The sequence below is a fragment of the Malus sylvestris genome, chromosome 12, assembly GCF_916048215.2.
Source record: "Malus sylvestris chromosome 12, drMalSylv7.2, whole genome shotgun sequence".
Classification (NCBI taxonomy): Eukaryota; Viridiplantae; Streptophyta; class Magnoliopsida; order Rosales; family Rosaceae; genus Malus; species Malus sylvestris.
The window spans coordinates 8,338,592-8,362,882 of record NC_062271.1 but is presented as its reverse complement, the minus strand read 5'-3'; the positions used below and the strand labels follow the sequence as shown (position 1 = coordinate 8,362,882).

The 24,291-nt window shown below is 38.8% G+C and overlaps 3 protein-coding genes across 6 annotated transcripts; 1 reads left to right on the top strand and 2 right to left on the bottom strand.

The window, feature by feature from the left end:
* Positions 1 to 9,392: 9,392 nt before the first annotated feature.
* On the bottom strand, positions 9,393 to 10,284 carry LOC126593736 (uncharacterized). Its single transcript, XM_050259851.1, has one exon. It carries the CDS (start codon positions 10,277 to 10,279, stop codon positions 9,476 to 9,478), a length of 804 nt encoding a protein of 267 aa, XP_050115808.1. The 5' UTR covers positions 10,280 to 10,284; the 3' UTR covers positions 9,393 to 9,475.
* A 128-nt stretch (positions 10,285 to 10,412) lies between these two features.
* LOC126593738 (protein N-terminal glutamine amidohydrolase) lies at positions 10,413 to 13,162 on the top strand. Its single transcript, XM_050259853.1, has 5 exons — positions 10,413 to 10,556; positions 10,733 to 10,838; positions 10,955 to 11,169; positions 11,357 to 11,481; positions 12,680 to 13,162. Exons 1-5 carry the CDS (start codon positions 10,483 to 10,485, stop codon positions 12,835 to 12,837), a joined length of 678 nt encoding a protein of 225 aa, XP_050115810.1. The 5' UTR covers positions 10,413 to 10,482; the 3' UTR covers positions 12,838 to 13,162.
* A 1,690-nt stretch (positions 13,163 to 14,852) lies between these two features.
* Positions 14,853 to 23,615, bottom strand: LOC126593733 (cytoplasmic tRNA 2-thiolation protein 2). 4 transcript variants are annotated; one of them, XM_050259845.1, is made up of 8 exons: positions 23,231 to 23,613; positions 22,690 to 23,038; positions 22,515 to 22,601; positions 21,684 to 21,805; positions 21,516 to 21,594; positions 20,678 to 21,060; positions 20,170 to 20,257; positions 19,818 to 20,090 (listed from the first exon to the last, which is right to left on the bottom strand). In XM_050259845.1, the coding sequence occupies exons 1-7, from the start codon at positions 23,548 to 23,550 to the stop codon at positions 20,209 to 20,211; spliced, it is 1,389 nt and encodes a 462-aa protein (XP_050115802.1). In that variant the 5' UTR covers positions 23,551 to 23,613; the 3' UTR covers positions 19,818 to 20,090; positions 20,170 to 20,208. The 4 variants fall into 4 exon arrangements, with proteins under 4 accessions (XP_050115804.1, XP_050115803.1, XP_050115802.1 ...); XM_050259847.1 differs by lacking the exons at positions 19,818 to 20,090; positions 20,170 to 20,257; positions 20,678 to 21,060 and adding exons at positions 14,853 to 15,287; positions 15,738 to 16,120 and having other exon boundaries at positions 23,231 to 23,615; XM_050259846.1 differs by lacking the exons at positions 19,818 to 20,090; positions 20,170 to 20,257 and adding an exon at positions 14,853 to 15,287.
* Between the last annotated feature and the right edge of the window lie 676 nt (positions 23,616 to 24,291).

The following is a 24,291-nucleotide window of genomic DNA, read 5'->3' as shown; positions in this document are numbered from 1 at the left end:
GATTTGTGGGTGTAGAACAAGCCCAAATTTGTCGTACCCTTGAGGTAGCGGAAAATGTATTTAACACCATTCCAGTGTCTACATGTGGGCGCATTGCTATATTTAGCCAAAAGATTAACAGTGAAAGAGATGTCGGGTCTAATGCTTTGAGCCGAGCACAATAAAGCCCCAATTGCACTTAGGTATGGAACTTCAAGCTCCAAAATCTCTTCCTTATCCTCCTTTGGATAGAAAGGATCTCGTTTAGCATCTAGAGTCCGAATGACGATAGGAGTACTCAAAGGCTTTGCTTTATCCTTATTAAAACATCGCAACACCTTTTGGGCATAATTTGATTAATGTACTAGGATTCCATCCGAACAATGCTAGATCTCCAGGCTCAGGCAATATTGAGTTTTCCTAAGATCTTTCATCTTAAATTTTGATTTCAAGTGAACGACAATTTCCTCAAGCCCTGCAGGAGTTCCGATGAGGTTTATGTCGTCGACATAAATTTCAACGATCGTAAATCTGGAATGTGACTTCTTTATGAATACGCATGGGCATAATTCGTTGTTCACATAACCTTAACTTGTCAAATATTCACTCAGATGGTTATACCACATCCACCCAGATTGTTTCAATTCATAAAGTGATCTCCTCAATCTAATAGAAAGAGTGTTCCGTGGTCTAGAACTATTTGAACCAGTCAATATAAGTCTTTTTACAGCTTTCATGTAGATTTTCGCATCTGAGAAAGCTCTGGATTTTTTTTGCAGATTTTGCAGATCCACGGCAGAGGTGAAAAAATGAAAAAGAACTGACACAACTTTTCGTATCGATTCCCACAGACGGCGCCAAATGTTGATGCACAAAACCGAAGGTCTTGGAACAACGTAAATCCGATCGTGAATCTGCAAGAAATGTAAATAACACAAGATGTATCGTGGTTCACCCCAAGGTTTGGGCTACGTCCACACTGATTGTATTATATTTCTATGAGAAATGAGGGAGAGAGTGTGAGAGCTTTGCTCTAGATAGGAGAGACTTAGGGTCTGTGAGGGTGAGGATGCTCTTTTATATAATAAGGGCTCATCCCCTAATTACATATTTACCCCTTCCTTTATTACATAATTACATTTAAGTCCCCCAAGTATATGAGGTCTAAATACAAGGCCCTAAATATGGTATAAATAAGCTACATATTCAGTTTTTCAGAAAATACTAAACTGATAAGGTAGCGGAACGTTATGACGTCTATTACAGGGGAATACACCTCCTCGTAATCAATCTCAAGGCGCTAAGAGAAGCCTTGAGCTACGGGGCATGCTTTGTATAGCAATATTTCATTCTTCTCATTACGCTTCCTCACGAAAACCCACTTGTAGCCCATGGGCTTCACATGTGGTAGAGTATGAGCTATAGGTCCAAACACCTTACATTTCATAAGCGAATCGAGTTTAACCTGGATTGTTTGTTTCCAGTTTAACCAATCCGTTCTACGTCAGCATTCATCAATGGAACGTGGTTTAATGTCATCACAAAGCATGATGTCAGCAGCTACTGTGTACGCGAATGCATCATCGATGATCATCTCATTCAGATTCCAAACCTCATCCAATACTGCATACTGGACTGAAATCTCGCGATTCTCAGAAGGTCGAGTTGTCTCGTCTAAGACATCACTTAATATAAAATAACCTCATGCGTTGGAACAAATGAACGAGCGATGGTCGGATTCAGACTAGGGTCACTAGTTTGTGCCATTTTCCTCTTCTAGGTTATGAATCCTTTGAACCAAGGGGTTTGTCACACTTCAGGGTTGGAGCAGATGATTGGCTAGCCGCCAATGTACCGAGCCACATGGAATGTGCAGCCTCCCCACCTTCGGAGATGATTCAGCCTTCCCAGATGGCATTATGGTGTACTCGAGGTACGTTTATCCTTGCAGATGTGTTTGTAGTTGTTGGAAATGTGCCCTAAAACCAATCATATGATGATACTTTACGGACATTTCGCATGTTAAACTAATCTAGTTTAACTATAAAGGGCAAAGATTATTGTTTGAGCCGTCTCATATAAATGTTATATGCTTAAACGATAAAGTCCAAGGAATATGTGATTGGAAGAATGTAAGCTAATGAAGTTAGATTCATGAGACCATTCTTTCGTAGACACATCCTAAATGTTCCTGATCATAGGATTGCCAATTGGGCATTGACAGTCCGTCAAGATCGGTACGTGCTATGTCTTCTCTCAGGGAGAGTGACTAGTCTCGAGTCATTGGTGTGTGTGACATCAAGACAAGTACGTAGGTGCTCAATAGAGAATGAGTTCACTGAACGTGATCAACGAAGAGTTCTCATACTCATGTCACATGAGAACTCATGTTTGGGATAATGCAAATTAGTCCTTTGACCTAAGGCATCACAGTTGTCTTGTGGTTAAGTCCTTGATCTTTGATTATGTCAAAGTCACCCCATCGGGGTGTCCACGGCATCGTTGGGGTTAAGCCACTTAGCCATGGAGGCAAGTGAATGCGCAACAAGGGATCTCTAACCTTCAAACTGTTTGAGGGAGAATACTCTATGATATGATTTAGAATCTCTGGCCAGAGTATGAATGAGATTTAGAAAAGTCGTTCTAAATCACATTCAAGGAAATCATATAAGCACACGAATCACATTAGATAGTAGACATGAATAAATAAACTATCAAATCAAACAATGTGGTCAAGAGTATTGTATTAGAGAAAGACCGTATTGCATTTGTAATCCCAAACTGAATAGGTTTTCTTTACCTCTTCTGATTAGCTTGGGTAACCATGATATGCTGCAAGGTGTCACTCATGGTTTGTGGAAGCCCTAAACGTGTGTAATCACTAAAGGGAGAATTGAAAGTAAGTTTCAATTCACAATCGATATAAAATGGTTTTAATCGCCCACTGCCTCGCTAAAAGGAACCTAATGGATCGCACACCGTGTAAGGTGGAGATTGAAGAAACAATGGAGATGAGTAAGAATGATTAAATGGTTTAATCATTTATTTATGGCAAGGATTAATTGATATGTTAATTAATCAAACGAATAAGTTCGTTAAAGACCTCAGGATAGGTTTTGGACCTTAAGGCCCAATGGGCTTCGAACGTCAAGCCCATTGACTTAAGTTGTATGACAACTTAATGAATAATGATTCACTAAGACCCAAAAGCCCAAACAACACCCCATGGCCGGCCATTTAGAGGAAGGGTAGTGAACTTGCTTTAATTACAAGTTTGCCACTCAAATGAATAAAGGTATAAATATGACTTTATAGCCTTTTATTCATTAGGTTTTCTTTTAGAGAAAATTGGTGAGAACTTGTCTCTCCATTTTCTCTCTAGGAGGCCGGCCCCTTGGGGGGTGCATCTTGCAATCCCACTACTCCAAGGTCACTCATTTCTTCTCCAATCTCTCCTTGGTGAAGAGACTTAGAGGTTCTCAATTTTGGGAACTTGGAGAAACCTATTCTTCCATCCAAATCCATAGATTTAAGATGCAAGGAATGAAGGCCCTCTCTTTGGGTGATTAGCCTTTGCTTATGCAAAGAGGAATCTACAAAGGTACAATTTCAACTCACTTTGTTTTGAGTTGAGTTTAGGTTCACCAATCTACTAGGCTTTGAATTTCTTGGTTAATGTTTTGTTTTTAAGTGCATGCTAGCATGATTCCGCCTTTAATTGTTAATTGCATGCTTATTGATGTTGCTTAAATGAACATGTATTCACAAAATAATCCTTCAGTAGTATGTATATCTGATTTTGTCACCTTTTTCTAGATCAGTAAAAGCATCCGGCATGCTTTGAACAATGCTTTGAATGTCTATAATTTGTCACACCTCAGTTTCAGATTGGGTAGTGCGGGGATCTAAATGAGACATAGTGGGAGCATACCAAGACAATTCGCAGTGTTCTCCAGGATTGTTAGCATGTTTATCTGCCCCTAGCGACAAGAAGATTGTCTCATCAAAGTGACAATCTGAAAACATGCGGTAAAGAGATCTTCTGTCAAATAGCGAATAATTGATGGTAAATCATAACTAGTATAGATTCCCATTTTTCTCTAAGGACCCATTTTGGTACGTAATGGCAGCGCTATTGGCACATAAACTGCGCACCCAAACACACTTAAATGTGAGACGTCAGACTCGTATCCAGTAACCAACTATAATGGTGAATGAGGTTGGGTAGTGGTGGGCTTCAGGCGGACCAGCATAGTTGCGTGCAATATTGCATAGCCCTAGGCAGATACAGGCAGTTTGGTTCTCATAACCAAAGTCTGAACTATCAATTGAAGGCACTTTATGAAAGCTTTTGTCAAGCCGTTTTAGGTGTAAACATAGGGTACAGGATATTCTACTTCAATCCCAACTGACATGCAATAGTCATTAAAAGTCTGTGACGTAAACTCTCCAGCGTTATCCAGTCGAACCAACTTGATCGGATAATCAGGGTGGTGAGCCCTTAGCTTAATAATTTTTGCTAGGAGTTTCACAAATGCAGTGTTGCGTGTGGACAATAAACAGACATGTGACCAACGTGTTAATGTATCAACCAACACCATAAAGTATCTAAATGGTCCACATATTGGTTGGATATGTCCACAAATATCCCTTTGAATCCTCTGAAGAAACTTAGGAGGGTTGTGAATAACCTTTGTAATCGAGGGTTGATTATTCAACTTTCCCAAAGAACAAGCTTTGCATAGCGGGAATCTAATGTAGGGAGGGGCACATCATGTCATGTCGGGATGTCCCATACAATCATGCCAAAGCAGTAAAGCACTCTAGAACTCAAGCATAGGGCCCGCCATATGCTGGGCTTCTATGCCGCGAATGGTTGTGACGTACAACCCACTTGAAAGACGTTACAACTTCTTATGAATATATTTCTGGCCATACTCGTAAGAAGTGATACAAAGAAATACAAAACCATTTTCTTCAGTGGTTTCAATATGATATTGATTATCTCGAATATCTCTACAACTCAACAATGTTCTTCCAGAACGTGGAGAATAAAAGTCCTCTTTAATGGTTAAGATAGTACCATTAAACAACGTGACATGGGCCTTTCTGTATCCTTCAATCAAGTTAGATGTGCCTGAGAAAGTTGTCAGAGGTGTTTTCTTAGGCACGAAGTTAGTAAAATAGTGTTGCTTGCGCAATATGGTGTGCGTAGTAGCATTATCAGCCAAACAACTAACTTCCCCACTAAACATACCTAGAAATAAATTGATTGAATTGGTCACATGCATAAATATAATTCCATTCATTCAATTAATCAATTCGAGAAATAATATCCATAAAAAAATATAAAAAAATAAAAACCAAAACCAAAAAAATTATTCCAAATACTTAGAAAAATTGTCCAAAAATTAAACCAGAAACCTAAAAATTAGGGGGGGTCCGGCCACTCCTAATGGGTTCAGCCACTAGGGGTAAAAACACCATAAAAACAAGTCTAGAAGAATAAAACTTATTCGTCCATAAGAGTTGATGCCTCCTGAAAATATGATATCTCCATAGATGTAGTAATATCTTCAGGATGTTCCACATGGGCAAAGTTAGACTCACGACGGGAATGGTACTGGGCAATAGCCTCAGGGGTAGCTCTGCATACACGTGACTAATGACCTTTGATCCACAGCAGTAGCACATGTCCATTTCAGTGGAAGCCGATTGAATGGTCGTTTTTCCCTTGTTCTTGAAGTTTGGGGCTTTAGGGGCAAGGGGTTGGTGCTTCTGGGTCAAATTTCCTCCCTTGGATGGCCATTGGCTCTGTTGACCTTAGGCCCGTGGTTGGGCTTGCTGCCTATTTCCACGGCCATAACAATTCTTTCGTCGTTTGTGGTTGCTAGAATTAGTCGTGTGCGCTTCAAGCGTAGCGTTCGAGCTAATTGGTCAAGCTTGAAATCTAGTTCTGTTTTTCAGCGAGAAGTAAAACAAAGATCAAATTTGAACATTTGGTGAACTTATGTACCATACATTGTTGCTGCAGGACAATATTGGTGGCATGGAAGGTCGAATAGGTCTTCTCTAGTAAATCAACTTCTGTTAAGTCCATTTTACAAAACTTAAGCAGTGATCGAATTCTACAAACTTCAAAGTTGAATTCATTCACGGACTTAAAGTCTTGGAAGCGTAAATGCTGCCAGTCGTGTTTTGCTTCAGGCAAGTAAATGTCTTTTTGGTGATCGAAACGGTCAGCCAAAGCAAGCCAGAGGGTGCATAGGTCTTCCTTAGCGAGGTACTCTGTCTGCATTGCATCATGGATGTGTCTTCGAACCAAAATCATTGCAGTAGCTTTATGAGCTTCATCAACGGGTTTGTCATCGATAGGTACCTTCATGGTGGCCCTAATACCTTTTGCAGTAAGATGGAGCTTCACATTTTGAACCCACTTCAAGTAATTTCTTCTAGAGACTTCCAAAGTGGCAAAATCGAACTTGTTTAAGTTCGACATATCCCTAAAACGGAAAGTATGACAAAACGTAGTTAGTCATATGGTAGTCCATAGACAAACATCGTAGAACACTCGGGTTCTATAGACATGTATTGGTTTAATTTAAGCATGAAAGCTACAGGTTTCATGTGGTAACTTAGCCACTCATGTGAAGATTGTGATGCGCCTCCTTTCCGAGGCGCTGCTTTCTCGTGTCAGTTTTCCACAAATGTTACTTTTGGTGTCGCATCTCATGGCTTTCATGCGATGGTCTTCTGGGTGAGTTAGGAAGGAAAAGTCTGCTTCTCTCTTCATTAAATGCATGTCTTAATGGGCTTTCACGTGACTCTAAGGCTCAGGGCTTGTTCCTTCCTAACTAAGTTGGTTAGCTTGCTAGGGAAAGGAAGAAACTAGGTTTGCTTTCTCAGACTTACCTATGTCGACTTCGAAGAGTATGGGCTTGGATCTTTGGGCCCCAAGCAACCCAAAGTCTTTCATAATTTTGACTCCACATAGGCCTGATAAACTCTCGTAACCATCCACACCACAATTCACTTGGCAAGTCCCGGACATGTGACTTGGGTTTATCTTAGCATGAATACTGATTACCATGATAAAACTTGGCGTGACAAATATGCATGAGTTTGCACAAGCGTGGTGTGATTTACACAAATATGTGGTTTGATTAACGTAACATGGCATGATTACGAGCATGACTCCTTCTCGATTCCGCACCTTTGCATGTATTGTATAACAGTTGGGCTTCAAGACTTGATTGGGTTTGCATGTGACATTTTTGGGCCTTAACAATGGGTTATTCCTTAAATATGTTTTAAATCTAACTGTGTATTTATTTAATGATAAGCTTTAAAGAGAAAACCATTTGAAAAGATTTTCTCTTAATTTGCTCTTTTCAAAATTTTTTTTTTTGTTGAAGAAAAGTATAATATTTTATTCATTAAAAAAATAGCATTACAAATACATATCATGAATAAAGTATTACTAATCACAAATCAACCCGAATTACATGAATAGATAAAAGCGAAGTAACCAAATTAGCGAAATTTGAAAATACACGGAATAAATTAGCCGAAATGCTTACTCCATTTTGTCTTTTAAGCGTCTTTTTAATGTTGATTTGCAGAATACACGATATTAGCTTAATCGAAACTCAATAACTAAAAGGCCAAATGAATTATATATCATTTAAGCCAATGGGACAACGAGGGATAGAAAAATAGTGGAAGTAGGGGGAAGAAAAAGAAAGTGAAACTTGGTATATAGATTTTTATAACAAGCCCAACAAACCACAACTTAATATCAATTTCATCACAAATATATCGTGATTATATCTCTACAAGGTGGAATACAAATTTGAAACGAAAAGCCGCTAAACCAACTGATCGGAAGAACATCAGAAAAAGCAGTTCTTTTACACAATAGTGCGAGAGCTTTTAAGTGGGAGTGCACAAAAGTGAACATATCACGTGCCATGTGGTGCCTATATGCACATTTGGATCAGTCTTCTTTGAATCATTGGTCCACATCCATTTCTTCCTCCACGTGGGAGGTCTCAATGTAGAAATTTACGAACTGCATAGAATTAGAAGGTTGTGCTCACAACACATTGCCACAATAACAAAGTTTATGGACCTTCCCCCACAAAAAGGACGCAAAACAATTTGTTACTTATTATTACGATCTAGTGGTATTCTTTTTTATCTGTAAGTGAGAGGTTTTAGGTTTGATTCTCGCCAATAATGAATTTGAACCACATTATTGTTTGCCTATTGTAAGACTAAGTCTACCTCCTCCCTTTAGTGTATATATTATCGTTTGTTAAAAAAAAAATAAAAAATATATATATATATACATATATATATAATGCGATCAATAGTAACTTAGAATCATGGTCTAATGATATTAAAGTGGTGTTTTTCTTTATTTAAAACTGAGGAATTCTCGCCAAAAGTGAATTTGAATCACATTATTGCTAGCCCATTGTGAGGCTAAGTCTACCCCCTCCTTCTTAGTGTAAATAATATCGTTTGTTCAAAAAAAAACGTGAGATACAAATCTTGTCATTATGACTAGATCATTGTGAAATTTAGCTCACTCTCTCACCCTTTAATGTAAATAATATTATAGTTAAAAAAATAATAATGCAATCAATTTTTATTATTTAAAAATGCAAAAAACTTTACAAGTAGTAGATTTTTGAGTTTTTCATGTGCATAAGATTTTTTTTTTCTAAATATGAAACGCTGTAGGAAGACTCAAAGCCCCAAGACTATCCGCATATCGTTTATATTATAATAATAGAAAAATACAATATACTTTGACTAATTTACTAAAATATTAAGTATTGCTTCATATTTTCCCATTTTGGAAGTTACAATGCCAGGACAGTTGTACACATGATGATAGAGCAAATGGAGAGGATAAAGTTGTGAGGTATTACATCATGACGGTCTGGTCGGTGCACTATTGGACACTAAATAAAAAAGTTGAATACGACCTCCAATGTATTTATATTGTAAACCTTCTTTTGTGTGAGAAGCAGATGTTCTACACCAATACAATTTATAATTTCTAGCAAAATAAAATTCAAACTTGAGTACGAACGGACAGCCTTAATCATTTTATGGAACGGTTTGAAGAAGTAGACTTTATTTCCTTTGAGGCTACGTTTGATATGCCAGAAACAGAGATTGGAAATGAAAATGGTTGACTTTTCATGTTGAATAAGTCCAAGGTTGGGAAATAACCGAAAGATGCATTGATTGCCGTCTTTTTATGACAAATTTGCTTTCTTTAACAATTTAAATTTCCATTACATCCCGACAAATGATATTCCGACCTAACGCGGCCTCAGGGTTTTGGTTGTGAGTGGACAAAACAAACAAATGAAATAAGCAAATACAAAAGCCAGAGATAAAGAACAGAAGGCAATTCACTAAAAACAATATCCAATGTCATATCCAACTTTAAAAGGCAATTCACTAATCGAGTGCGGACCTAATTTCGACCGAGACCCGACATCGTAGGATTCTCACTCCCACTCTCACTCTCAATCCTGAGCCCTTGTTTTTGCTTGCCTTTCTTCAACCACTTGGGCCTGGGCTTTATGGGCCTATTAAGATAGCCAGCCTGCAAACCCACCATGTCCCTCAAGACCCCAATAAGCTGGGCCTCAATCTCCACCCCATTGGGCTCAAGCGCACCCAGAGCTCTGGCCACAGCCTCCAACGTACTCACGCACCCGCCGAACGGCTCCTTCCTCAGAACCAACTCCGAGTCGTAAATGCTCCCACCGCTCGCGCTCTCGTCCACATCCAAACAAACCCTCGTCGCGAACGCCGACAAAAACCCCTCGCTCGCTTTCACCATCTCCCGCGCGTGCTTCCACGTGGCGTCGAACGCGACGAGAACGCGAGGGAGAGGGGATGCTGGGAGGTCCGGTAGGGTGACGGCGGGCGAGGATTTGGTGGGCGGGAAGAGGTATATGGCGGGAGGGGATTGGTCGAGCAGCGGCGAAAGGCCTGGCCGGAGCTTGCGGCCGATGACGGCGGTGGCGTTGGAGAGGCATTTGGTGAGGATTGGGGTTGTGGAAAGCTTGTGATTGGCTTCGTGGGGATGGTGGAGGATTATGACATGGGTTTGGGTTTGGATGGGCCGGGCCGGGAGAGATTGGCAGAGGCATACTGGGCCGGGTCGGGTGCAGTTGCTGCATATGGGCCTGGGCCCACGCGGAGTCGGATCGGCTTGGGCGGCGGCGCTGTCGGAGAAAATGTCAAGGTTGTTGAGGTCTTCTGATTCCATCTATATGAAGCTCGCTGGTGAAGATGCTGTGTGGAGACCAACGGCACCGATTCGTTTTTATGCCCTAGGTAGAGCAAGGAAAACGCGGCGTCGTTGCTGGGTTTAGAAACGACGCGTCGTTGGGGAGGCTGGGTACTAAATTTGGAAGTGAGATTCAATTCCACAGAGAGAGGCCCCGGAGGGAGAGAGAGAGAGAGAGTGAGATGACGACGTCGAAGTTGGAAGTAAGCGAGAGCTCCTGCGACATCTCTCGGTTCCATCACACCCCATTTTACTGGTACGTCAGTAAAGCCAATCAACTAGGCCTTTTTTTATTCGAACTTGGGTGCAAGTGGTGGGAACACTGCCCCCGCGAACTGTCCTAACCCCGCGTTTTGTGTTTTTGGTTTTTGGCTTTTGTGTTGTGCTATTGCTCAATTGCTAATCAAATTAATCACCCTTTTATGTCTCTAGTGAGGAGAATGTGTACTTGCTTTGCAAGGAGCTGTGCAAAAAGGGCATCGCAGATGCACAGGGTTCTGATCTTTTCGTTGTTTTCATTTCCAATGACAAGAAACAGGCATGTATTTTCTGTTCCCATGTTACCCAACTGGCTGTTTGACTTAAAATTTATGTTTCATTTGTCTTGTTTTTAATGAACTTAGAGTTTGTTCTGGTGTAAATAAAATGGTGCAGATCCCGTTGTGGCGCCAGAAGGCCAGCAATCGAGCGGATGGGGTTGTTCTGTGGGATTATCATGTCATTTGCGTGCAGAAAAAAGGCAGTGGTGACACACCCGCAACACATTTAGTGTGGGATTTGGATTCGAGTCTTGCATTTCCTTGTCCTTTAGCAACCTATGTCTTGGAAACGTTCTGCCCCTCGTTTCAGACCTTTTCTGAATTGCGAAGGTACTTCATCACCTTAGCGTTTTGCATTTATAGGGAAATGTTCTAATGATACTTGGGATGTTACGTTGTGAGGTTATTGGGACTATTGATCTGGTAAAAATTTGTGATCTTGCAACATAACATGCCATATATCTGATAAGTTTCTTGCCCTCTATTTATTGATATCTTTGCGGGTACCGTGATGCAGGTGTTTCCGGATTGTGCATGCCCCAATATTCCTTCGTTTCTTTGCCTCTGATAGAAGACACATGAAAGATTCTAATGGAAATTGGCTTCGTCAACCTCCTCTCTATCAGCCTATTGTTGCGCAGGGTAAGTGCTAAAATCCTCTGATGCTTTTATATGGTCTGATGATGGTGGAATCATTTTGAATTGTCACTTCTTGGAAAAATTAAAAAATGTGTGGAACTCCCTTTTTTTTCTTTTTCTTTCGATCAAGCAACTCCAATCTAATTTGTTTTTGTAGTAATGTCAGATAAGATTGAAACTTATGTGATTCAATAGCCACTATTGATTACTACTAGTAATAAGTAGATGGAAGGTGCATAACTTGCCCGAGTTCAGGTTCATGCCAAAATCATGCTTCTTGTGGTGATTGTTATAAGTTCTGTTTGGAATGAAAGAGACTAATTTTATATATATTCCCTAATGAGCTACATCAGTCACTTGAGAACCATTATCTGAGTCTTAAGAACTAAGTATCTGATTCTTGATTTTAGGATTGTCATTTCTTGGAACTCCCTTTGTTTCGTTATGCGGTCAAGAGGGGAAATCCATCTAATTTTGCTCTTGTAGTAATGTCAGATAAGATTGAAAATTGAGCCGTGAGTTAAGAATTTTGTTTGATATCTAGAAAGTAGCTGAAATCAAGCTTCTTATGGTCGATTGTTATATCCTCTGTTTATAGAGAAGGAGAATAATTTTATATAAATCCTAATGAGCTAGAGCAGTCAACTAAGAACTATAATCTCCTCTTTTACTTACCCTTTCTTAGTAGCTTAATTATTTTGTTCTGGCATTGAACTTCTAAAAGCTATTTTCCAAGTGAGGTGGTGATGGAGTGTCCAAGTGAAAATTCAATATATCAGAGTCTTTTTACTTTCCTTTGTAATAAATGCAGTGTAGTCTGCAAATTAGTTGTAATGTATTAGGTGACATAAATTAGTCTATAGAATTCCTATAAAAGGGGGCTATAAAAGGGGCTACTTTGTAAGCTTTTTAAAAATAAGATTGTTAGTAAAAAAAGTTCTGGGTTTCCTACCTGTGTGTGAAGCACAGCAACCATGTAGTGATTCCAAGGCACCTTCGGTGTGAAGCTGAAGGCCGTTGTGATGCCAGAATTTTTCTAGTTTCTTTGTTGGAGTGATTCCCTTTGGTGTGATGCCAAAGGCCAGAGTGAGCCCAGATTTCTTCTATTTCTACATCCCTTCATATTGTCCTGCATCAGGTGATGAGTTATGCACAACAGAATTGGATTTATTTTTTCCTGGGGTTTTGTAAACTTGTGCAGATGGGACTGTACACAACCTGGATGGTTACTTTCAGATCCGTGCTACAGATGCGGTGACAGGAACAGGAGTTGACGTGACCAATGCAGTTTTTACTGAAAAGCTTGGTGTGGTCGTAACAGAAAATCAGCTGGAGGAGTTCTTTTCCCAGATTCCTTAATGTATGGTAATTCTCGTCAGCTGGTATATGTAAAGCCTTTATTTTCTGGCTTCCAACTGAGTGAGTTACTGCATCGCATTTGGGATTAGTTCATTCCAGCTGCATTTTCCTTTCTCTTCGATGCTTCTGAGAATTGGATTTCGCCTTAAAGACTGTATAGAGCATTGCATCTTTAACTTGAATGACAAGTACCAAAGTTTTCATTCTGTGCAAGTCTTGAGGCAGGAAGTTGATTATTGTTTAGTAAGATTTTTATTTTTTTTTGTTATGAGACGGGTCTAATATTTACACATAAAAATTTGATTAGCGGACAGCCTTCGTTCTATCTTGTTCTGAGTTTGTTCATGTGTTAGCTTTCTGGTCCCATGTAAACTGTCAGCAGATTACTTGTTGATTTTCCTACGTCTTGTTTGGTCTTGTTTGGTTGAACCACGGAACTATAAAGTGGCAGTGCCTCATGAATGATGCATCTGGTGCGTATACAAATACTGCAGCTTCTGTTGCTAAAGCTTTTGATGTGCATGCTAGTTCAATACCAGCACTGCAGTACAAACTGTATAGCCACTTAGAAGGTCAGAGTAAGAATACTTCTTAGTGACTGCTCTAGTTCACAAGGGATTTTATAACAGTCGACCGCCAGCGTATCGAACAATGATTCTCTCTGAAATATGCTGGCGGTCGATATTGTTAAGCATCGGGTAGTTTTTCTTACAATTGATCCAGAGATAACCCTTCACTAATCTCTCTACCTAGTGCACAACTAAGAATATCTTTTGCCAATTCAGTAACATCAAATTCCAGTGATACATCCTGCCACGTCAAGTCGAAATTCCGAAGGACCTTCTGATCACTGTACACCAACTTGGTAGTCTTTCCTAGGCCTCTCCAAGTCCCATAGAATTAACAGAGACATTCTCACTCCCACCTTGGTCACCACCCTGGTGCATTACAAGATCAATAATTTTATTTTTCTCCATGTCTCTACCAATAGCCTCCCAAGCGCGGACAAAGGAGAGCGTCGTATGCTCCCTTACATGATGACCAAAATGATGAACAGTCCGAAGATAAATAAAGTTGCTATCATCTTTAAGCTCACATAATCTCTCCCTTGTCTCCTTGATTTCATGACCCGCTCTCAATTGGAATGCAAATGGATAAGAACGGGAAAAGAAACAGCGTACCTTTCTAGTTGGGCCACTCACGAACCATTCGTAAAGCTTCGCACTCAAACTCCTCCAACAAATCCTTAGCACATCTTCAAGTTGCCGTAGCCAACTGCATAGCTTCTTATACGTACTTGCTCCTCTTCGTCATCAATGGAGCCGAGCTTTACAATGAGTTTGGCTGCCAATGGAAATGCAAACTCAGCCATCTTCTTCTAGTCTTCTAATGAATCTGATCCTTAGCTGAAGATATGATCAAACTCTTAATATGCTTTTAAAAAAGTCAACAACTATCAAATCAAGTAGCCGTCCGGCTTAAGACACAAAACACCCTCCCCTACTCTCACCTCCTAGTATTTTGACCCCACGCACCCCATCTGACACCACCCGATGTGTCTTATATTGTTCAATCACGTGGTTTGGTCATCCCAGCCTAAAAATTTCTCCTACCATGAGTGTGGGATGACCAACCTACGAATTTCTCCTACCATGGGTGTGATGTTCGAGAATGAAGTCACACAAGTTACCATATCAAAGGAATTGGATCATCTCCGAGGCAAATCATCGGGATCCTCCTGACCCAATAACACAAGCCGTTGGATTTTGATCCAACAGCTACAAATAGGGGGGGTCCCTCTAAAAGTTAAAATAATTGTAACAGTTAGATCAAAATCCAACAGCTCGTGTTAGTGGGTCAGGAGGATCCAAGGCTTTGCCTCAGAGAGGATCCAATTCCCATTTCAAAATCCCCAACCATTTATCGTAACAACCTAGTAGATTTATATTTTGTTTTTGGGTCCCAAATCTCAAATCGTACAAATAATTTTAGAAAATCTGTTGAATGCACACAAGTTACTCAATCTTCTTGCAATGCATAAGATGCCAAAAAATCAGAGTATTGAGTGTTTCTTGTACAGTTAGATGAAACAGGCCTAATGCCAGCCTCATTTTTGTTACCAATAAAAACAACTGAATAATTCGCAATCCCGATACAATCTCATTGAACCAAGCTCGAATTCAAACCTGAACCAAGCTTGAATTTCAAGCCTATGATACACGCCATCAAGATAAATATCGAGTATAGGCCTTGTTGGACAGTTAGAACAGCCTTGGATGTCAACCACACAACTTCAATTGATACCTGCATCAGAAGTCCACTATCCTTTAGAAACAATCTGACCAACCAAAGCTTTCACCACTTTTATAGAAGAAAAGTTCCCAGGCATGGCCGAGTCGACTCAAGTTTCATCTTCACCTTCTGAGAGCAAGCAATCTTGTATTTGTTCCCTGAAAGAAAACATAATGGCTGAATTAAAACGACTGTAGACTTCTCGCTTTGATTTTATTTCTCTTCAGCTACACAACGATATAGGCAGCTCATGCCACCATTTAAGACCAACAGAAGCCGATCAAATGTTTTGTACATGATCGCAGCACAGAAACACGGAACCATTCAGCAGTAGACTCTGTCTAGATTACCCCCTCGCGAGAATGCAAACTTTCTAATAATCTTCAAATTTCTGTTTGAAGTTTTCCGGTATAAAATGACAAAGAAATAATTAATTTTAAGTTCATTTAGTAGTACAGTTTTCTTCTTTTCGAACTTAACCCGTTACATGGATGTGCAGTACACCCAGTGCCATAACAAGTTATCTTCAAGCTTCTAAGGAATAATGAAAATTGATTCAAGCAATGAGCAAAGCATAATACATGATTAAATATGTATACTATTCTCACCTGAGGACACTGTAATGGTCAAGATTGTCATGCTTTGCTCGAGCAACCAGTTGCTGAGGTAAAAGCGTAAAAAATTGGTTTACTGATGGGGTCTCTTCAGGAAGTATCTGAAGCCGGCAGCTCAAACAGCAGACAGAACTTGTTTTGTGGTCCTCAAAATTCTTCAAACTTAACAAGTCAGATCGGCTGAGTGGGCTATTGCAGATACAGCAGAATGATTCTGAGGAAAAAGATTCATTAGGTTTAAGGTTATATCTCTTAAGACGCCTTCGAGTTTCCAGAGGAACATTAGAGTCATTGATCTCTTGAACTCGGTTAAAATGAAATGGGATAAGCTTTCCGGCTGTTCTCACAATTGTGCACTCTTGAGAAGGATTTTCTTCCTGGATAACAAAAAGTCAATCAGACTTGACTATTAAGATATGTTTGAACTAAACATCACAGTATAACACCTAGTTCAGAACCAAAGACGATCACTTGTGGAATAAAAGTATGTCTTGCAGTAAGATATTTCTAAAAAAACACATGTTTTGAAAAGTGTCATTATTTTGAAACCGAAAAAAAGAAAAGTTTCACGATTTAGTCTTTAAAACCAACCTTATCAACTTTTCCAAGGGAATTAGAGATACCTTTTACAAATCTTTCTTACTTAACAATGATCAACCCTTGCTTAATTGTTCTGAGTTTGTTCATGTGTGAGTTTGCTGGTCCGATGTAAACTGTCAGCAAAATCACTTGTTGATTTTCCTGCATCTTGGTTGGTTGAACCACGAAACTATTAAGTGGCAGCGCCTCATGCAAGATGCATATAGTACATATACAAATACTGCAGATTCTGTCAGTGAATTTTTTTATGTGCATACAGATAGCTTTACAAGTTCAATACCAGCCCTGCAGCACAAAACTGTTTAGCTACTTAAAAAGGCAGAGTAAGAGAGGAGATAATAATTCTTAGTGACTGCACTAGAGCATAACGGAATTTATAACAGAATAATTATTATCTTTCCTTATAAACAGGAACTTATAACAATCGACCACCGGCATATCAGACAATGATTCTCTCAAAAATATGCTCGAACAAACTTTCTGAGTCACATATGGATTCATTTTCATATCAATCTTATCTGAGTTCACTGCAGAGAAAATTAGATTGGAGTTACTCACTTGATCAGATAAAAACAGAACAATGGGAGTTCCGCGGATTTATATTCTTTATTCCAAGTCATGGCAATCCTAAAATAAAGAAGCAGAGGTTTTGGAAGAGGAATATATGGCTTCATCTAAGGGACATAAAGAATAGTAAGACGAGTGAGTAGGCTTATGATTTATCAGTCACACTTCCTATGTTGGTGATTTTCCTGTCATCAATCTCATTAAACATACTTTCAGTATTTTAGAGAACAACTTACCTCGGTTTTCCCCAAGTCATCTCTCATTCGAGTTAAATCCATTTTCCAATATTTTGTTCTGAAGGGAGATTGGCGCTAAGGCAACAAGATCATGAAATCTTTATGGACTCCACAGCAACTGAAGTAGCTTTGCGAAGCTTGCGCGCACCATGTCCACCATCAAAGACGTTCTCTTGGATGCCGAAGAGAAGCAAGCACATAACAAGGAGCTTCGCAGTTGGCTACGACAACTTCAAGACGTGGTTCTTAATGCTGAGGATTTGTTGGTAGTGCGAAGCTTTACAAAGGCAAACGGTTCGTGGTAGTGGCGCAATTAGAAAGGTACGCCGTTTCTTTTCCCATTCTAATCTAGTTGCATTTCGCTGGAGAGTAGGTCATGAAATCGAGAGATTATGTGAGCTTTGCTGATCTTTGCACTGTTCATCATCACCGTCATCTTGGTGATGAGAAACAGAAAAATACAGTTGACCTTCAAATGGTACCAAGCGATGATCATCAAGGTAGGGATAATGAGAATGTATATGTTATTCGTACAGTGGGATTCGAAGGTTTAGAGAACACCACACTTGCCAATTTGGGTACAACGATGAGAGAGTCGTAAGGAATTTTGAGTTAAGGATGTGGCAGCATATGTCAGTGGACTTTTGATACTACTAGATTGGCAAAAGAGATACTTTGCTCTGCATTGGGTACAAAGATCACTGAAGGGTTGTATCTGGATCAAATGCAAGAACAACTACGAGATGCATTAAATGATAAGAAATTTATGCTTGTATTTGCTGTGTGGTATGCAGATCGTATCAAATGGAGCGAGTTACCAAATTTTTTGATAGAGGGCAACAAGGTAGGAACAGATTTTGGCGACTAACACGAAATATCTCAGTTTCTTCAGTCATGGGCATCATTGGAACACACAGAAATCAGCAAAGTTCTTATCTTTTTCTTCTTTTCTTTTTTTTTATTTTTTATTTTTTATAAGCTCACATAATCTCTCCCTTATCTGCTTGATTCCATGACCCACACAATCGGATTGCAACCGAATTAGAACGGGAAAAGAAACGGCTTACCTTTCTAGTTGCGCCACTATCACGAACCACATTGCCTTTGTAAATCTTCGCACTCTAACTCCTCCAACAAATCATAAGCACATCTAAGCACATCTTGAAGTTGTCGTACCCAACTGCGTAGCTCCTTATTATGGGCTTGCTTCTCTTCGTCATAAAAGAGCAGTCTCTGATGGCGGACATGGTGCACCCAAGCTTTTGCAAATCCGCTTTAACCCCCCCCCCCCCACACCAAGCAAATCTCCTCTGAAGCAACGGAGCCGAGGCTTTTCAATGAGTATGGCTGCTAACGGAAATCCAAGCTCAGCCATCTTCTTCTGCTCGATGAGGTGAGCTGAAGGTAATTCAGATTTTCTAGTCTTCACTCTCAGTAATGATTCCGGTTCTTAGCTGAAGGTAGATCTAACTCTAATATGCTTTTACAAAGTCAACAACTATAAAGAAAGCCTAGTGGGTAAAGTATTTTGGAATTAGATTCGTTCCTCGGTCTGCAGCTTAAGGATCGACTAATTTAAACCGCACAAATTAAATTCAACGGTCTCTATTAACTTATTCTTCTATACTACCATATACAAACTAACAACTTTAATTTCTTTTACACACCAATCAGCAGCCTAGATGGATTAATCTTGAGACTCCGAACACAAGGTCTGAAGCGGATCCAATTCCAAATATTTTTATCAAACCAATTTCTCTACTTAATGAGGATATTGACAAATTTTAATAAAAATATAAAATTGATTTACGGTAGATAAATTTAGAGATCAATTCTATCGATTTTCAATATCAAAGATTAAAATAAAAAATTATATCAATTTCACATACCATTTTAACAAAAATCCTACCGAGTTTTGTACCAATATTGTTTTATCAAATCACGTAGCCATTCGGCTTAAGAAACATAACACCCACCCCAATCTTACCTCCCAGTATTTTGGCCCCACCCAACCCCTCTGACACCACCTAATGTGTCTTATGTCAATCGATCAATCAGTCACGTTGTCTAATTATCCCAACCTAATAATTTTTCCAGCCATAGGTGTGGGATGACCAACGTAACAATTTTTTCAACCATGGGTGTGGAGAATCAAGTCAACTAAAGAAAAAAAAGACAATAAAAACAAATGCAGTTTAACGAAAAACTCTTGGTTCTGTTTATTTTAACGAAAAATCATATTTTTACATTAAAAAGTCAATCCTGATACTATTTATTTTACCCTTTATTTTGTCCTTATCGTTAAAACTCAAAATTTTCAAACATTTTTCATTAATTTTCCTTAAAAACAAAGCTTTGTTCATACCAACACAAATAGGGACTTGTTTTCCGCTTGGAAAATGATTCTGTCATTTTCTCTTTACGCTTTCTGTTTTTACCATTTGATTTATTTAATCTAATGGCTAGATAAGAAAAAAAAAAAAAAAAAAAGATGCCAAATGAATTCTCTTTCCACTTATCTCCCATGGCACCACCGCCGTAGTTAGGGCTAGGTTTGGCATGTTACCATACCAAAAATTCGTACCAATTATCTTACTAAATTAGTAGATTTATCTACTTATTCTTTTTGGGTCTCAAATCTCAAATTGTATAAATAAATTTGGAAAATCTGTTGAATGCACAAAATTTGGTCAATCTTCTAATGCCAAAATATCAGACAATTGAGTGTTTCTCGTACAATGTTGATGAAACAGGCCTATGCCAGTCCCATTTTTTAGTTATCAATAAAAAAACAACTGAATAATTCGCAAACCAGATACAATCTCAACTGAACCAAGCTCGAATTTCAAACCTATGATGCACGCCATCAAGACAAACATAAATTATAGGCCTGTTGGACAGTTAGAACAGCCTCGGATGTCAACCAAACACCGTCAATTGATACCTGCAGTTGTGTGATTGTTGTTCGCATCACAAGTCCACTATCCTTTAGAAACAATCTGACCAACCAAATCTTTCACTACCTTTATAAAAAAATAGATCCCAGGCATGGGCGAGTCGGTTCAAGTCTCATCTTCACCTTCTGAGAGCAAGCAATCTTGTATTTGTTCCCTGAAAGAAAACGCAATGGCTGAATTAAAAATGACTGTAGCCTTTTCATTTCGGTGTATTTCTCTTCAACTACACAACAGTATAAGGTAACTCATGCCACCATAAAAGACCAACTGAAGCTGATTAAATGTTTTGTACATGATCGCCGCACAGAAATATGCAGCCATTCAGTGCTAGACGGTGTCTAGATTACCCCCTCTCGAGAATGCCAACCCCATAAGTTTTCTGATAATCTTCAGACTTCTGTTTGAAGATTTGTGGTATAAGATGACAAAGAAATAATTAATTTTAAGTTCATTTAGTAGTAGTTTTCTTCTTTTCGAACTTAACCCATTACATGCATGTGCATTAAACCCAGTATCGTCATTGATTCAAGCCATCAGCAAAGCATCAAATGATTAATATGTATACTATTCTCACCTGAGGACACTGTAATGGTCAAGATTGTCATGCTTTGCTCGAGCAGCCAGCTGCTGAGGAAAAAGAGTAAAAAATTGATTTATTGATGAGGGGTCTTCAGGAAGTATCTGAAACTGGCAGCTTAAACAGCAGACATAACTTGTCTTGTGGTCCTCAAAATTCTTCAAACTTAGCAAGTCAGATCGGCTGAGTGGGCTATTGCAGATAAAGCAGAATGACTCTGAGGAAAAAGATTCATTAGGTTTAAGGTTATATCTCTTCAGACGCCTTCGAGTTTCCAAAGAAACCTTAGAGTCATTTATCTCTTGAATTCCGTTAAAATGAAATGGGATAAGCTTTCCAGCAGTTCTCACAATTGTGCACTCTCGAGAAGGATTTTCTTCCTGGATAACAAAAGTCAATCAGACTTGCCCATTAAGATATGTTTGAACCAAACATCAAGGTATAATAGCTAGTTCAGAACCAAAGACGATTACTTGTGGAACAAGAGTATGTATGTCTTGCAGTAAGATATTTCTACAAAAAACATGTTTTGAAAAGTGTCACTTTAGTAACTGAAAAAAGAAATGTTTCACTATTTAGCCTTTAAAACGAACCTCATCAACTTTTCCAGGGGAACTAGAGATACCGTTTACAAATCTTTCTTACTAAACAATGATTAACCCTTGCTTAATTGTGTACCCACCCAAAATTGTTGAACAAAAACAATAATTGCTCTTCAAGTGCATGCTAAACTCTACCAGTGAAGTTGTTCTTTCTAAAATCTCATGCCAAAACCATTCTTTAATAAATATCTTTGATCACACATAAATGATGAGAAAAACAGTGCCATTTCTACCTGCAAAAGTGTCACGAATGATGAGACCAAGCCGTTTATTCCAGTACTAGGACTTCTCATCAACTCCACAGTTTTTAGACTGCCCTGCCAAGGTGAGAGATCAGATACATAATTCAGTAAGGATAACAAAATTCTAACATAAGTTATACAGTTGCATAAATTACAAACCCATCAAGGCGGCAAAGCATGGTCAGCTCTCGTGCAAGACAATCACGAAGAGGAAGTAACACTGGGATCTCCCACCTTGCATCAACATATTGTATATCAGCTGGTAAAGAATATCCTTGGCCCTGTTGAAAGAAAATATAAGTAAGATCAAAATACCTTCGAAGTTTCGGCATAACACTTCAACAAAAACTAATATATAGCATTGATATAAACCGTCCTTCATTCCAAAAATCATCAACCTTCCTACTTTAGTTGGACAAAAAGCCGAGTCAAATGGAATTACAAAAGTTTAAACTATAAACACCGTTTCCATGAAAAAAAAAAAGGGGATCGCATACAGGAATAAATTTACTAAATGTCACACAACACAATCTATTATCCGAGTCTCTGAGACGATGTCTTGCTAGGTTAGTTGTGGCCATCTTGTCCACTTCATCTGTAATTTTTTTTTGTTTAATGCAATAAAATTTATTACCATTTCAGCTTAATTAAAAACTGTATTAAAATTAACTATATTTTTCCAATTAAATAAAATTAAAAACTTGTATATATATATATATATTTGGAACACTAAAAATTATAGCTTCAACACCAGAACAGAAAAAGTATTCTCAACGTATCAAAATATATGCAAAGCAATTGCATGAAGCACTACATTGACCAGTGTATTTCATTGATCTATGAACGGGATTACCAGTTATTGTTATTTTTGATGGGGACAGAACTAATTCCCAATTAAAATGTATTGAAGGACAATGCATTGACCAGTGACAGTAGGAAATTTTATTTTCGGAGGAAATGCGCATCCAACTTAAGGCATAAAAAGCAAACCTTGACAGTGGCTGTAATAACATGGCAAGCAATCCTCGATATGCATGATCCGAGCACAAGTCTGTTGTATCCCTTTTCAGAGGCAACCTTCAAAACAAAACAAAACATTCAGCAAGAATTCACTATGATGCCCTTCACCGTATTTTTCAACTGAAATTTATATAAAATTTGCAACCTTTTGCAATGCCAACATCCGCATGTGAAGTAAAAGATCTTCTTTCCCAGTAGCATCAGGAACAGCATCTAACAACTGATTTAATCTATCCCTTCCATCACCAGAATCTGAAGAGTATACACTTTCAATTGGTACAACATGCAGTTCTTTTGTTGGTGGAGCTAGGTCTTCCACGATCAATCTAATATCTTCAATTGCGTTTTCTACTTCACCAGACGGAACAGAATAAACAGAAGTCTCATCAACAAATGCAACTCCAACCCCAAAAACTGGCAACGATCTATCCCTACTGGCATCGAAATTCTTCTGTGCTTTATTATGCATCTCATGTACAAACTGCAAAGCAACCCTGGAACCAAAATAACATTTTCCAAATTTCAACAAATCCGTAACGAAAAATACATCTTTCAAATTCTTAAAAGATTCTTTTTTTTTTTTAAATCATCTTACGCACAAAATTTCTTACTACAAGAAGCAAAATTACCATTAAAACAGAATCGATGAACGTTTAAGATTGATCCAGATAGAGAAAGAGAAGGACCTGGAAGAAGGGCCGCCGGAGAAGGCAACGAGGACATTGTCAGTAGGAGAAATCATGGCGTTGGAGGTGACAGCGAACCTGAACTTCCCGAAGAGATTGCCGCGGAAGCAATCGGCGCAGAAGCGCGCTTCGTCGCCGCCGTCGGTGTTGGAAGAGATGGGTTGATTGGCCTTGCACTTGAGGCACAAACGACTGTTGCTGTTGTTGTTTCTAGTGTTTGTAGAAATTGATTTGTAATTGTTGTTGTCTTTGACATCTTCATCTTCTTCTTGTTGGGTTTTGTAGCAATTTGATTCGCAACCTGAAGCACTGCACGCCATGTTCTCTCTCTCTCCTCTCTCTCTCTCTCTCTCTCTCTGCCTGAGCTGAGCTCGAGAGCTTAGTAGGGTTTAAAGATTTTGTAGACTTAATTACACTTGAGACCCTCTAGTTTAGACTCGGTAACATATTTGTCACTCTATTTTATACATTTGCAGTTTAGTACCTTAAGTTACGGATTCCTACCCTAAAAGTCCCTTTATCAGTATAACTGTCAAGTAATATTAACTTTATTTTTATTACATTCGCACGTAGGGGTGGGTTCGGTTCAAATTGGTTCCTGTTTTTTGCCAAAACCGAAATCAAATCAAATTTTCAGTTCGGTTCGATTTGGTTTAAATTTTTTCTGTTTGATTCGGTTTAAATTTTTTCTGTTTGATTCGGTTCGGTTTAATTTTGATTTGGTTTTTTAGGTCCAGTTTCAGATTTTTTATAGTCGTAAACAACGCAAAATCAACCCCTTCATGTAGAGGTTTTAATTTGAAATGGACAGTCATGATTGAGCTTAAATGTAACAATTTTTTGAAGATTTCCAACTGTTTTTTGGTGGATAAAATTCGCTTTGGCTAATAAGAATAACTAACAAAGAAGAATAAAATTACAATATTCCTCAAATGAACATAAATATTCATCATCACGGTTGTTGACAAATTTGTAAAAGGTGGGTGTTATTTCAAGATCCACCTCAAGAAAGATTTGGTCCTACGGAAATGTTTCCTCAAATGCAGTTGGGGATGAACAAG

Excerpts from the sequence above, each read along its gene's own strand:
- LOC126593736 (XM_050259851.1), bottom strand. The coding sequence starts at position 10,279 with ATGGAATCAGAAGACCTCAACAACCTTGACATTTTCTCCGACAGCGCC.
- LOC126593738 (XM_050259853.1), top strand. The coding sequence starts at position 10,483 with ATGACGACGTCGAAGTTGGAAGTAAGCGAGAGCTCCTGCGACATCTCT. Across the intron at positions 10,557-10,732 it reads CATCACACCCCATTTTACTG|TGAGGAGAATGTGTACTTGC; the intron begins GTACGTCAGTAA and ends TTATGTCTCTAG. Across the intron at positions 10,839-10,954 it reads TTTCCAATGACAAGAAACAG|ATCCCGTTGTGGCGCCAGAA; the intron begins GCATGTATTTTC and ends AAAATGGTGCAG.
- LOC126593733 (XM_050259847.1), bottom strand. The coding sequence starts at position 23,550 with ATGGCGTGCAGTGCTTCAGGTTGCGAATCAAATTGCTACAAAACCCAA. Across the intron at positions 16,121-21,515 it reads CATTCGTGACACTTTTGCAG|GAAGAAAATCCTTCTCAAGA; the intron begins GTAGAAATGGCA and ends TTTGTTATCCAG. Across the intron at positions 15,288-15,737 it reads GACCATTACAGTGTCCTCAG|GGAACAAATACAAGATTGCT; the intron begins GTGAGAATAGTA and ends GTTTTCTTTCAG.